Below are 15,440 nucleotides of genomic sequence, written 5' to 3'. Positions count from 1 at the left end.
GAAAAAGTTACATGTAGAAGAGCAGAGTAGATTCTTCAGTCAGAGTAAGAATAAATTTTTGATGCTTGTGAGATAAGACACTAGGAAAAGTAGCAGTAATAATAAAGACAGTAATTTTTGATTTTAATTATAATGACAGTAATTTTTGAGTTTCTTAATGTTAATGATACAAAGTACATAACTGGGTATCCAGTTTGAACTGACACTTCCATCCTCATTGACTGATTTCTATAAGGTTCTGTGAGTGTTAGTTTTGCTATCTAATAACTATGCTGAAAGTTTGTGAAGCATGTAGCCCCTTTTGATTTTGCGCTCTGAGATATGGGATGGTTGTTGAGATCTTAATAAACTGATTGTCACATGGCAGGGTTTGCTTCAGTTAAAACTTGACCATGCTTCATGTATCTGGTTGAGGCTGTTAAGGATATATTGAGATAAGAGCACAAAGCAAACTAATAAACTGAGAATAAGATTCAAATTTAATCAAAGTGTTGGATTTGACAGTCAGTTTATTAAAGCCTAATCAGTCATCCCATGAGTCAGAGCAAATAAGTCAATGAGGGCTTAGATTTCACAGAATACTAGTGCAGTTGCTGCAAATCTAATCTGCATCAAAGGGGGTACTGGCTATCAGAATATAATTAGGGTATAAATAGTGATAAGTTACCAACAATAGTTTCCAGTTTATTTGCTATCTAAATATTAATTGCTCGTAAAAGAGCTAAGAAGTTCTAATTTTTATATAAATTCAGTAAGTAGTCCAAAGCCTTCCATCTTGTCTTATGGATATGGATCAATCCAGTGTCAAAACATATGATACCAAGCAACCGAGAAATTGAATTCTGCATTTAAAAAATGCAGTAACACATAGCAGTCCTATTAGATTTGACTGCTGAGCAAATTCAGGAATGTATATGGTATGAAAGAACTACCATAAAAACAATTGAAACTACTTAAAGTTATCAGTGTACCAGGCCCCAGCTGAATTTCTACTATTATAATTTACACTTTCCGTAGTCCATTTTTATCAAGGATATGTTGCATAGCAAATGGTTTCACATAATTAGAAAGCACACATATTGCTCCTGGCAGCAAGATAAAATCTTAGGGCTTAAAGTGGTATAGGGTTTAAAGTGGTACAGTGTAGTACCCTCTGCCACACATTTCACAGTGGTTTGCAGAGAATGGCTTCAGATGTTTATGAATGTCCTGTTGACAAAGAGGTCATAATATTACTCAGGATCCTGAGTACCCTAAGCTCAAACATAATAATGTTTCTTGAGGAACTTCTCTCAAGGACTCATGGGTTCAAGAGCATCACTTGGGTAGTAATCAGCTCACTTTTCCCACTAACAGTGTTATACAAATATTAGATGCAGACATTCAGTTGTCTTTCCTGACTCCATAAATAATAGAATAGAACAGAGCATAAATAATACTGGTACAAAATACCTTTCACCATGCGCTGTACTACAGTTTGCAGAGTGTATGTATTGACTGTGGTTTGCAGAGTGTATGTACTGAAATACAATATGGTACTTAAGAATGGGAACTGCAAAACAGTGGAGAATAGCTGCAGCCTACTAAGTTAAGAACATGATTTTTGGTAATAGAGCAAGTAAATTTTCCAGTGTTTTTGACTGATTACAGATAGATTCCATCTTCCTAGATTTCTGACAAACATTTGATACTTTACCACATTGTCAAAAGATGGTGAAAATGCAATGGTACATAATATCTTCTTAGATATGTGATTGGTTTTGGCTTTAGAACCCAATACAGAAGATGGGAAATAAATGTTACATAGAAAAAAAAGACGCATGTTATGTGCCCCAAGGAAATGTAATAGGATTGCTGTGGGGGGGGGGGGGGGGGGGGGGAATTTTGACAATTTATGCAACAAATTGTTTTTCTAGGTTAGTTTCAGTTGGATAAATGCAGAATTTTTTGTTGGACATCGTGGAATATACTCACTTCAGCCCATATAGCTTCATGCAGGTTCCAGTAGGTGGCAGCACTATATGTAGTCTTCAAAATGGTGTCTGTAACAGAGGTGTGTTCCAAGCAGAGTGCTGTTATTGAGTTTCTTTTTACAGAAAATTATAGCACTGAAGATATTCATAGGTGCTTGCAGAATGTCTGCGTAATAAGTCATCGGATGAAGTGTCTGTCATCACTGCAACAGGGTCACACCAACCTGTCTGATTTAATGCATGCCAGCCAACCATACACAGGTGCGATTCCTGCAATGTTAGAACGAGCAGCAGACACTCTCATTTGAGGCAGTCAAGGGATCACAATCAAACCTCTCACTGCACAACTGGACGTTTCTGTTAGTAGTGCTGACACACTCGTCCACCATTTGGGGTATTCAAAGATGTGTGCCCGATGGGGTCCTCACCACCTACACACCTTCTGTCTACCATCTGTTTGGTCCAGTGAGGTATGCACTCCACGGGAAGAAGTAGGTGGATGGTGGAGAGGTTATTGGTGCAGCAAGATGTTAGCTCCAACGTTGACCACTAGGGTGATACCATGAGGGCATACATGCCCTCCCAGCAAGGTGGTGTAAGGCCATCACACTGAACCCAGATTATGGTAAAAAATAGTGTTTTGTAAACATAAATGTGGGGAATAATATGTTACGCAAATTATTTATCAGAAAGAGCTGGCAGGAAACTCAGATTGTTCAGTGGGGTTGCTGTTGTCTAAAGGAAAGTATCATTACTAGACGGTTGTGTTGAGGTTCAAATTTTACCATCAGATGTCACTATGCATAATGTTTTTGGGTCGGTTGTTAGTAGTTCTGTATTATTCTCCATACAGTGAATTACAAATAAAGTTGTTCTGTAGTTACATGTCATGCCTGTATTGTCAAACCACATCCCCCAAGGTTATGGGCCCAGGTTAAACAAATGGGAAAACCAACATTTTACGATTAGGTGAAACCTTAAATTCATAAGCTGAAAACTAGAGAAATAAGTTTGATAACATAACAAATATGGTGCATATGACTAATGCATACAGGGTTTGGCTATAAATGCTGTCACTTGATAATTGGAGAATGCAAGTCAAAGAACTACACATGAAAAACATTACTTGGAGGAGCTATCTAGAGACATACCACAGCCTGCAGTGATTGGTGAAGGTGAAGTGCTCTGTGCTGCAGAAAATGCATGCAAAGTAAGGATAGTAGCAGACAGAAAAGTAATAGCAGATTTGATTTTATCTATCAACCCCACTGAGCTGAAGCAAGTAAATAACTGCACTACACCAATTCAGGTATGGATTGAATCCATCTATGCATCCAAAGGACCTGCTCGCAAAGCAGTGCTGGTCAAATGCCTCATGCTTCATAAAATGCAACCTCTTGATGACATGGCACAACATGTTATTGAATTCTTCGATCTTATGGACAAGTTACAAGAAATGGATATCAACATATACAGTAATCTGTTTTCAATAATGTTGCTCTACAGTCTCCCAGATAGCTGCAAAAATTTTAGATGTGCTTTTGAATCCTGTGACAGTGTACAAGATGTTGAGATGCTGAAAGTAAAAGTCAAGGAAGAACACGAAGCAAGGATTCAGAAAGACAGTGAGAGTATGAGTGCAACAGTGTTCCTTAAATTGGGTAAACATTTTGTGGACAAGCCAAAACGTTCTGTGAGTGACAGTGACAAATCAGAAAAAAATCAAAACAAAAACAAAAAAGGGAAGAATCAGCATACAAATGCAGCTATTGTGTCAAGAAGGGACACAAAGGAGATGAATGCTTTCTCAAAAAGAAACTAGGTGTCCAAGTTGCAAACAATGTCAACGAAGGTCGTTGCTGTTTCTCTATGAAAGATTTGTGACTCCAAAAGTTTGGGTAATTAGACAGTGGTTACGCATCACACATGTGCAACAATTTGAGTGTTCACACATGTGACAAAAATGCAAGAGAATTTAATGTGTACAGACAAAAGAACTATGCAAAAGACAGTTGGAAGTGACACACAAATCGCAAACACAGCCAGTGGCACCAACTCCATAATGCTGAAAAACCACTTTGTACTTGCCAAAACTTGGAACCAATCTTAATTTCTGTGGCAAAGGTTGTGGACAACAACCACATAGTGACATTTGAGAAAACTCATACAGATATACAAGATACCAATGGTAAAGGTAAAGTGATTGCAAATTTTGTTGTTAACTTGTTTTAATTAGAAGAAAATTGTCCAGAGGTGTGTGTCATTGCTGAGCTGAAAGTAATGATAATTTGATTTGGAAATTTGGCATGCTTGAGTAGGTCACTTTAACTCATGAGATATGACCAAAATGCTCAAAAATAAGTATGTGACAGGTCTGAAATTCAGTGCTGTCAATTTCACTAGATGCACTATGTGTCCTAAAAGAAAAATCATGTCCACTGCCTTCACCAAATGATAAGTGAAATAAAAAATAAACTTCTGGAGTTAATTCACTCTGATGTCTGTGGACTAGTGAGAGAAACATCTCAAAGTGGTGCAAGATTTTTTATAACCTTTATAGACAACTGCAGCAGGTAGTTTCAAGTCTGTTTCTTTTGTCAGAAAGGAGGAGTTGTTGACAAATTCATTGAATTCAGAACCTAGTTGAAAATCAGACTAGTTCTAAAATTAAATCCTTGTAGTCAGACAACAGTAAGGAGTGAAAGAATGGACTCCTTCCTCGGAATGGCAAAAATACAGTGTCATCAAACAGTTCCATACACACCACAACAGAATGGTGTCACTGAATCAAAGAACTGTTCCTTGGTCATAGTAACTCATTGTATGCTGCTCAAAGCAGTACTACTGCCATTGTTTAGGGCCAAAGCTATCAATACAGCCAACTACATTCAAAATTGTTGCTTAAATAAAGGACTGTCTGATGGAACTCCATATGAGAAGTGACTGAAGAGAAGACCTGATCTATTTCACCTTTGTACATTTGGTCCAAAGCTTGTCATCATGGACAATCATCAAACAAAGGAAACTTCGATTGTAAACCCAAAGATGGGATTTTTGTTGCCTATTCTGACTACTCAAAAGGCAGCCTTACATGGGTACCACGAGGTCACAAGATTCATATGTCAATAGACGGAAGATTCGTTGATCACAGCGGTTTTGAGTCCAAACAAACTTACGTGGACTTCTGTGAAGATTAAATAGATCATCACCAAAGATGAGGCATCAGCATGAATTCTGCTGGATTTCTGTCAACATTTGCTGTTAAAACCCAATTGATTAACACCTCAATCTTATATGTGATCTCCTTAACAGATTCAAGGCTCTTTCCCAGAATCATCACATTCCCTAATAATGATTTCATGAACTGGTTTCTCTCCATATTGCTTCATAGTATTACCATTAGTTATTTGCATGATGTGACAGGCTTCAGAAATTAAGTATTAATGTTGCAGTCAAATACTACCAGGTTCTTTCACTCGTTTGTGGACATTATCTTGCAGTTATTCACTTTTAAAGGGACCTCCCACTCAGTGGATCACTTGGAAATACTATCTAAATAGTTCTCACAACTTGTTCGGGTGTGGTTTCACAATACAGGTGTGACACCCAATTACAGAACAACTTTATTTGTAACTTGCTGCACGGAGAATAACAGAACTACTAACAACTGACTTCCAATTTTTATAGACAGTTACATGAGGGCACCCTGAAAAGTAATGCCTCCAAATTTTTTATGTGAAAAATCTTAAAGCTTTTGTTATTAAAATTCAACATCTTTGTTCTTCATGTCTACATATTCACAGTCCTCTCTCACTAGAGAGCTCCAAATTATAGTGTATAACGTGGCAGTATATAACGTAACTATGTTGGTGCACGAGAAATAGTGTCCTGTAATTGAGTTTCAAATTCCAAGAGCTTGTCCACACTTGGAGCACCATCTCCTTCAGCATGACAATGCCAGACCACACATGAGTGCTGCAACACTTCATCCGCAACAATCCAACACCTTGGGTGCACTGTTATAGATCATCCTTCATACAGTCATGACTTTGCCACATCCGATTTTCATCTGTTCCCAGATCTTAAAGAACATCTTTGAGGACTTCACTTTGATAGCAATGAAGTGATGCAAGCAGATGTGAGCTTTTGGCTCCACCAGCAAAGTCAGACATTGTACAGTGACATCATCAACAGACTCGTCTCTCGTTGGGAGAAATGTGTTTGTCGTCAGGGTGACTATGTTGAGAAATAAATACATATACATGAATAATAAAGATGTAGAATGTTAATAATGTTCATTGTATTTAAAAAGCTTTAAATGTTTTCACCCAAAAAATTCAGAGGCTTTAGTTTTCAGCAGGACCTTGTAAATTAAGAATTGAGACTTTAGTTTATTGTTCCAGGGTGTAAGTCCCAGTCCTTCAACAAATTTCTCATACTTTGGTGATGGAGGCAGATGTTCTAGTTTCAGCGGACACTCTTGTAGAACCTGACATACGAAGTGATGTTTTATATGAATGTGCTTTGCCATTGAGTGAAAAACTTGATTATGTCCTAAATTTCCAGTTGACTGATTGTCATTGAACAGGGTGATGTATGACAGATTTCCTAAGTACAACTCCTTCATGATAGCTGACAGGCGAATCAATTCCTTTGCTGCTTCGGTGAGGCTCATGTGCTCAGCTTCATGTGATGAAACAGGAATAATTCCCTGCTTGCTTGAACGTCAGGAGATTGCTGATCTGGATAATATGAGATTGTAGGTAGTATATGACTTCCTCTCACCATTGGAACTTCCCCAGTCAGCATCTGCGAAGCCAAAGATGCTTATCCTTTCATGTTGGTCAGTTTCTTGTTTATGGTTTCTTTGAGGTATTAAAGGATTCACTTAGCCACTGTCTAGTGAAGAGAAGACTGGCTGTTATTGTACAGCTGTTGCTGCGCTGGCTTAGCTTACTGACTGCAAAGCATACGTCTAGTCGAGTACCGATGGTGCTGAACATCAACCCTCCAACCAGTTCTCTAAATGGCTAACGAATACCATATTCTGCATTCATAGCTGTTGCATCCAACTTGCTCCCAGTTGCCAATGGAGACCTTACTGGCTTGCACTCATTCATTTTGAATTGGTCTAAACCTTTTTTGATGCAGCCACTTTGATTTCCATTGATGCACAGATAGCGCCTTATGGCACCAAGATCTGTGACATTAAGTATGTCAGGTAACTCACACTTGATTTCATTTGCCCTTTCTGAGTCAGCTGAAGCAATTCTATTATCATCTACTTAAATGAGTAGGAAGACTGGACATTTTCCTACACTGTCTACAAAGATACATGGATCTGAACTTGTAGGATGCAATCCAACTGATTTGAAGGTTGCATTCAATTTGGCATACCACTGTCAACCAGCTTGATGCAGCCCATAAATGGCTTTTTCAAACTTACACAGTTTACCACCATACTTAAATGTCTGGAGCATGTCACTTGCCTTCTTGACAACAAGCTTAACTTTCTCCACATCTTTCATCTTTTGTAAAAATTTGACCAGCAAATCCAGCAGTTCCATGGGTAGTTATGTGTCAGTTGACCCACTGAGAAATTTCAATGGTGATATCCAGTTGTGAGACACGCAAGTCAAATTTGACTGATAAAGCCTTGAGTAGTCTAAATGATTGTTCTTGCAACTAGAGAGAATTTTTTCTCAAAGTCAACTCCAGGCTGTCGGTTGAATCCTCATGCAACTATTCTTGCTTTCCTTCTCAGCAAGGATCCATCATTTCTATATTTATTTCTCAAAACAGCCCTACAGTCAATTACTCTTTTATTTGTAGGCCTGTCTAGAACGTCCCAGGAATCATTTTTCAACAGAGACCTAATTTTCAATATACGTAGTCTCAAATTACTCACAATGGTCTGGACCACATAAGCCATCATAAACATTGATCTCTATTGCATTTGAAATGAAGTTAGCATCATGAATTGAAACATCAGTTGAATCTCCTCCTGGCACAGACTGTTGAGCAGGTGTGACATGTGAAGAATTACTGTCTTCATCACATGATAAGTCAGTGTCAGAATTGAATTCTTGGTCTCTAGTGACTGGAAGTCCATGTTCTTCAAAGCCATAGAATGGTTCATTATCTGACAATGACTCTGATTCAGTGTTTGTAATACAAATCCAGCACATACAGACAACTAGAAAGTCTTGGGTTGAATAAGAATATGTAAATTGTATAGGGAAGCACTCGCCTTTTAGTTGCAGCATTGAGCCTTTGACAGGCACATAGGGTAGCTGACAGCTGGGGGGAAGTGGCACCATTGAGCTGAATCTGGTGGTCATGACTATCAATTAGCTGTCCACCTGAAAGAATGGCTGCCAGTAAACTGGGATCAAGGGCTAGTGTGACCATCCAGTGACAGAAAATGTGCTAAGCACAATATGCTAAACTTCAGTAGGCTATGCCTTATGGAAACTCCCTCTCATTACCAGCTTTTTGAATTACAGAGTTGGGAATTACATCTTATCCTCTACCTACTGTCGCACACTCATCCATGTAGCCACATGTCCCACTTCATCCGATTAATCTACTCTCAACCTTTCGTCTCTGAAGTCTCCCTCATTCCCTTTTCTCCCCCCTCCCTCCCCCCACCCATCTACTCCTTCATTTAATCGTGTGCCACATGCATATCCTCCTGCCTACAACAGAGTGAGTTCATGAAACACATTCCTACCCCTTTTATCTTGTATCCTCTTCCTTCTAGCCATCAGCCACCCTACCCTCTTCCCTCCGCTCATTGCCTACTTTCTTCTTTCACCTATTCCACCTGATACAAACCTCAAACGTCAACCACAGGCCTCAATCATAGTGCAGTAGCCACCAGGTCACCTGTTGATGTTGCAAATAATTGAAACAATATGGAGTGTCTTATATTTGCATGATTAGTTTATGCACATAAAGTAGTTCTCACCAGATATCATACATTTCAGTCTGCTGCATGCACTTTGCGGCACCACAGTCCGCCTCCAAAGCCGAGTTGTCAGTGCAGCAAAATGCCATGTGAGGGACCGGTGTTCGATTCCTGCCCGTGACAGAGATTTTTCTCCATTCGGGGACTGGATGTTGCGTTGTCTTCATTGTCATTTCATTCCTATTGACATAAGTTGCTGGAGTGGCATCAGCTCAAAAGAGGTGTACCGGATGACCGGTCTACCTGACAGGAGGCCCTAACCACACCCACACCCACTTTGCTTCGTTATCTTTGACTAATGATTACTTGAGATAATGGATAACCTATTTTATCAAGAGGCTACACAGTGGCAGAAGATTTTCCTGATGGTAGATAATTTCATTAAACCAGAGTTCTTCAATATTCTACAGCAACATTACATCAAATGTTTTAACATGAGATTTTCAATGTTAAGAAATACATTTAAATAATATTTTTAAACAGCAAACCCAAATATTCTATGGGGACAACAGTGTTAATCATTTTTATATGAATTTCTTGTGCTGTAGAAATTTATTCCAGAAATTATGAAAATGGCATTATTTATAAACTTGTAGGACTTCTAACTTTTCCTATTTTGAATCATCTGTTTCTCTTTTTCAGTGTACCCACAGAAACAGCAGTATGCTTATGCCACAGGATACCCAGCCCCTTCGGCATACCCTGGGCCGTACTATCATGGTTCTCAGTATGGGCCATACAACTATTAAGTGCAGCCTGCACAAGAAATAGGATGTTATTTATGACCAGCTGCACTGTTAATGTGTTGAAAACAACACATTCCTTCAACTGGTCCAAATGTTCGCAGATATGGTTTTTTCTCTGCTGAAGGACCAATGCTCATAATAAATTTCAGTCAGACAAAAGGATTCAAAAATTATGTAATTTTGGTTTTCTGGACATTAGATTCTGAACTGACTGAACAAGTGCCTAGCCTTCCCTCACAACAAAAGCCTACTACATCCATATGACTGTATGATCCTGTGCATGGAATGTGTAAGTGGACACTAAGGGAGAGTGCATATTAATTTTTTATCCACATACATATCTCGAAGGTGCTTTGTCATAGAACTGTTATAATTTATGATGGAATATTATATGGTGAAATGCTGTATACTCTGTTCACCATATAGTTCTTCTATCTGCTGTCATTGCTTTTGTGCTGATATGTATTTACTTGTGAGTGAGGATGGGAATGTGTGTGTGTGTGTGTGTGTGTGTGTGTGTGTGTGTGTGTGTGTGTTTTATATGTAAGTGACCAGATACATAATCATGCACCTGTCTGTATACATGGTGCTTGTCTTTGTGTATGAATAGTCACATTGCATATGAACTGAATACTGAAATAATGGTAAAAAAAGTATGAAATTTGCTGTCTTGTGAACATATTAGTAGTAATACTGTTTGGACAGATGTGCTTCTGTGGCAGGAGTTAGACACATGAACAAATAATTAAAAAATCAAACTGGTCTGCAATTTACCAAAGAGGAGGTGAAAATATTTCTTGTCAGTGAACATGAATGATGATTTGTGCTTCCACAGAGTGTGTGTGAGAGGGAGAGAGAGACAAAAGCAACTGCTTGCTGTTAAAATTCATGAAGAAATTCCATAAAATAAGTGTGATATATGAATTAAATTGAAGTTGTAGAAGTTCCAGAATAGAATTTGTGGGTTAATATTATTAAATCATTTTTGTTTTTGTTTGTATGTATAACATCAGAGAGCTCAAAACAGAAAATACTGAAAGGAGAAAATTCTAGAAATAAAATATGTAATTTTTTTTCAAGAATATTTATTTACTTAATGTTTAAGTTACAAGAAACTGTGAATTCACATCATCATCTATGTTGTGTGCTTGATGTTTAGGTAGCAGCAGACCTTTAGATGGATGTATATTATTAAATTACTGCAGTGCATTAACAAGAGGTTTTTTTTATGTTGTGAGATATATTTCAGGCATTGAAGCCTCAATTTTCTACAAAGATTGTATCATATTTTATGTATAAATCCAATAAAAATAATTTTTTTACCTAGTATTCAGTGTGTTTCCTTTCTTCTTTGAATCCTAAATTCTCATCCTTTTCTTTTTCTTTTAATTTTTATCATTAATTTTGGTAGATATCAAATCAATTACAAGATGAAAATTGGTGGTATGATTGTTCCATTGTGAGAAAACTGCAATGAATCAAGAAGCATACAAAGTTCAATGAATAATATGTAGAAAATATGTTATTTCCAATGAAGAAATGCTGAAGGGCACATTTGTGGAGTGTTTGATGGAACTGAGATGTATATGAGAGTTTTTACATACAAGTTTGCCAAAAAATTTAAAAAAATTAAGATGATCTATGCAAATGTATCAGCTCCTTTACGACAGAAAAAAATCAACATTGAAGATTGGAAGAAGTAGATGGAGCAATGGCACCCAGAGGAACAGGAAGCAGAGCACAAGAATAGGAAGATTTCAGCTCTCAGGCTCATGTTAATACAAGAGCAATTCTCTATTCAGTATGAAAATGAATAAAAAGCCAAACAAATGAAATGACAGGCAAGAGAGGGAAAAGAGTCTTAAAAAATAAGAAAGATTTAATCAAACACAATTTAAAAATATAACAAGAGGGGAGAGATGATAAGGAAGTAGAAAGCAAAAAGCTACAGGTAGAAAAGAGAATGGAAACAGAGCAAAGGACAATGGAAGATAGGCCTAGTAGAAGCTTGTGCCACATTGCACACTTGAGATCAATTATCATACGTTTCTTGTCACTAATATCCTAAGTAAGATGAATATATAAATATAAAAAAACTGGAAATGAGATATGGAGTATAAACAAGGTGATTCAAATATGTTGCAATGATTTTTTTGCAGATAATTAATTTGATTCACAACAAGGGACCATACAGTATCATAATGAAGTTGCTGTTCAATCCGACAAAGTTGTAGCTGATTCTTGACAATGCCACTGGACATGCATTTTATACACTCCTGGAAATGGAAAAAAGAACACATTGACACCGGTGTATCAGACCCACCATACTTGCTCCGGACACTGCGAGAGGGCTGTACAAGCAATGATCACACGCACGGCACAGTGGACACACCAGGAACCGCGGTGTTGGCCGTCGAATGGCGCTAGCTGCGCAGCATTTGTGCACCGCCGCTGTCAGTGTCAGCCAGTTTGCCGTGGCATACGGAGCTCCATCGCAGTCTTTAACACTGGTAGCATGCCGCGACAGCGTGGACGTGAACCGTATGTGCAGTTGACGGACTTTGAGCGAGGGCGTATAGTGGGCATGCGGGAGGCCGGGTGGACGTACCGCCGAATTGCTCAACACGTGGGGCGTGAGGTCTCCACAGTGCATCGATGTTGTCGCCAGTGGTCGGCGGAAGGTGCACGTGCCCGTCGACCTGGGACCGGACCGCAGCGACGCACGGATGCACGCCCAGACCGTAGGATCCTACGCAGTGCCGTAGGGGACCGCACCGCCACTTCCCAGCAAATTAGGGACACTGTTGCTCCTGGGGTATCAGCGAGGACCATTCGCAACTGTCTCCATGAAGCTGGGCTACGGTCCCGCACACCGTTAGGCCGTCTTCCGCTCACGCCCCAACATCGTGCAGCCCGCCTCCAGCGGTGTCGCGACAGGCGTGAATGGAGGGACGAATGGAGACGTGTCGTCTTCAGCGATGAGAGTCGCTTCTGCCTTGGTGCCAATGATGGTCGTATGCGTGTTTGGCGCCGTGCAGGTGAGCGCCACAATCAGGACTGCATACGACCGAGGCACACAGGGCCAACACCCGGCATCATGGTGTGGGGAGCGATCTCCTACACTGGCCGTACACCACTGGTGATCGTCGAGGGGACACTGAATAGTGCACGGTACATCCAAACCGTCATCGAACCCATCGTTCTACCATTCCTAGACCAGTCAAGGGAACTTGCTGTTCCAACAGGACAATGCACGTCCGCATGTATCCCGTGCCACCCAACGTGCTCTAGAAGGTGTAAGTCAACTACCCTGGCCAGCAAGATCTCCGGATCTGTCCCCCATTGAGCATGTTTGGGACTGGATGAAGCGTCTTCTCACGTGGTCTGCACATCCAGCACGAACGCTGGTCCAACTGAGGCGCCAGGTGGAAATGGCATGGCAAGCCGTTCCACAGGACTACATCCAGCATCTCTACGATCGTCTCCATGGGAGAATAGCAGCCTGCATTGCTGCGAAAGGTGGATATACACTGTACTAGTGCCGACATTGTGCATGCTCTGTTGCCTGTGTCTATGTGCCTGTGGTTCTGTCAGTGTGATCATGTGATGTATCTGACCCCTGGAATGTGTCAATAAAGTTTCCCCTTCCTGGGACAATGAATTCACGGTGTTCTTATTTCAATTTCCAGGAGTGTATAAATTACTATAAGGGTAGCACAAGAGAGGAGTGATTCTGATAAATTATTTGATTAGAAGAATGTCATCATGAGCACCTTCAGTGAAAAAAAAAGTCATCTTCCGTTTCAGGCATTCAAGAACCAGGTGTTTCCACTCTGCAGTGTTGAGTTCTAGTTTTATTTCAGAGTCATAACTGTGTAGTTATCACCAACTGCCAGCAATAATTTATTCCAGGCACTCAACCTGTTCTTCATATAATATTTTGTAGTGAGTCAACTTAGATGACTTTAATCTAGGACAAACATTGCTCACAGAGATGATCATTCAATTATGTGGAGGTATTGTCATATGAAATTTTCTACACTTCACTCAGTTTCCATAGAGTTAGTCATTGGCCATTATGGATACACTTAACTTTGTTCTTGGTCTACAGAAATTTTCAGTGAGACATGCTGATATTGTCAGGTGACTGCTTGTCAGTCGAGCATACTTTTATATTTCTATCAGTACTTACACTCACAAATGATTGCCACCATAGTGAGGGAGTGGGGCCATGCTACACTGGCTCAATTGTTGTCACTCTTCCCACTGGTTTCCCATCCACCTTCAATATGCTAAGTTTAGGACCTCATGCCTTGCTAAGTCTGATCATATTTTTTTTACCAAGTTCTGATTGTCACATTTCCCTGTCCACTACCAGCTATGGAGGGTGAAGCTTCAACAATGCTAGCTAGCTGGCAGAACATCAGGAAAATCATCAAACAAACATAAGCCGAAGAACCCACCGCAGAAGCCAATAGGAAGCTAGTAAACAAGTGGCCACAAAAGCCTTAATAATTTTGTATTTATTATTGTGCCATATTCCCTCAGTCATACATACCATTCTACCAATCATACTTGCAGAGGCCGAAGAACCCATGGTAGAAGCCAATAGGCAGTTTGTAAACAAGTGGCTGCAAAGGTCTTAATAATTTTGTATTTACTTTTGTGCCATATTCCCTCAGTCATACATAGCATTCTACCAATTATACTTGCAGAGAATTACATTAGATTACTAGCATTCAGAAACTCAGTTGTCTCATATAGATCAAGTTGACATTGAGTGGAAACCACTCCTGATTATCGTAGGATTCACAAAAATGTTCTTCAACACATTGCATCTCTGCAGGATGTTGTCTGGGAGTCTGCTACTGTCATGGAGGTGCCAATGACTGCAAAATACATGTTTCGTTTGAATGTTTGAGCTCTGCTGGAAAATATCCAAAGGCAGCTTGCAGGTGCCTCATTAATATGATGCGTTGGAAATGCCTAGAAAAATACTGGAATAATGGAATGAGTAAGGGTACTACTCACTGTATTTACCATTTTGCAGTCACAGGCACATAAATGACAATTAAATTATTGATGAACTGTAGGACATCATCATTATCTACATTATTAAGTGACTAAGCTGTCTAATGGCTTGCAGCAACAATGAAAATGTGATTTTCAGTGTGACCTAATTTAAAAATTTGAAATGCCAACATAATCCACTCATTATGAAGTTATGTGAAGGTTCAACACAGTAAGAGAAATATTACAGTTATAAATTGTGTATATATCTTGAAACAGTGTAGCTCACTGTATGCAAATACTCCGACTATATTCGTCCAGTATCTGAGAATGAGAGCACTTCATGATTAACAAAAAACTCTACATATAATTTTGAACCCTTATGAAATTTTTCCTCATTGGCGCAACCCACAAAATGATGAAAGGCAAAATGTTTATCACTTGCTACAATTTTCACTGTAAATGCAGTAAAATTGTGGCATCAGGCAATACATTGTAATTGATTTCTTCTTTGCCGCTAATTATGTTCACAACATATTTTGCAGACAGTGTCCATGTATAGCACTTAATGTACCTGTAAAATTACACACATCAAAAAAAGTTTTGCATCACCTTGGTTCCAAGAGTTCCGGAACCTGTACAGAAAATTGGAATAGAGATCAACATAAACATCATTTCCACTCCTTTTATTGCTCATGAAAACCACGCATTGTATGTTGTACCACCATTCAGCAAGACCTT

The 15,440-nt window shown here is 39.4% G+C and overlaps 1 protein-coding gene across 2 annotated transcripts in view; it reads left to right on the top strand.

Moving 5' to 3' along the window:
* LOC126458319 (uncharacterized) overlaps window positions 1–11,018 on the top strand; it is a 328,599-nt gene extending 317,581 nt beyond the window's left edge. For both annotated transcript variants that reach the window (XM_050095273.1, XM_050095272.1), the window contains exon 7: window positions 9,586–11,018. In XM_050095273.1, the coding sequence (XP_049951230.1) occupies window positions 9,586–9,692 (107 nt within the window). In that variant the 3' untranslated portion in view covers window positions 9,693–11,018. The remainder of the gene's footprint in view (window positions 1–9,585) is intronic.
* Window positions 11,019–15,440: the final 4,422 nt, after the last annotated feature.

Source organism: Schistocerca serialis, chromosome 2 (genome assembly GCF_023864345.2).
Source record: "Schistocerca serialis cubense isolate TAMUIC-IGC-003099 chromosome 2, iqSchSeri2.2, whole genome shotgun sequence".
Lineage (NCBI taxonomy): Eukaryota > Metazoa > Arthropoda > Insecta > Orthoptera > Acrididae > Schistocerca > Schistocerca serialis.
Note: the sequence above shows the minus strand (reverse complement) of the source record. Positions and strands in the feature narration are given on the sequence as shown.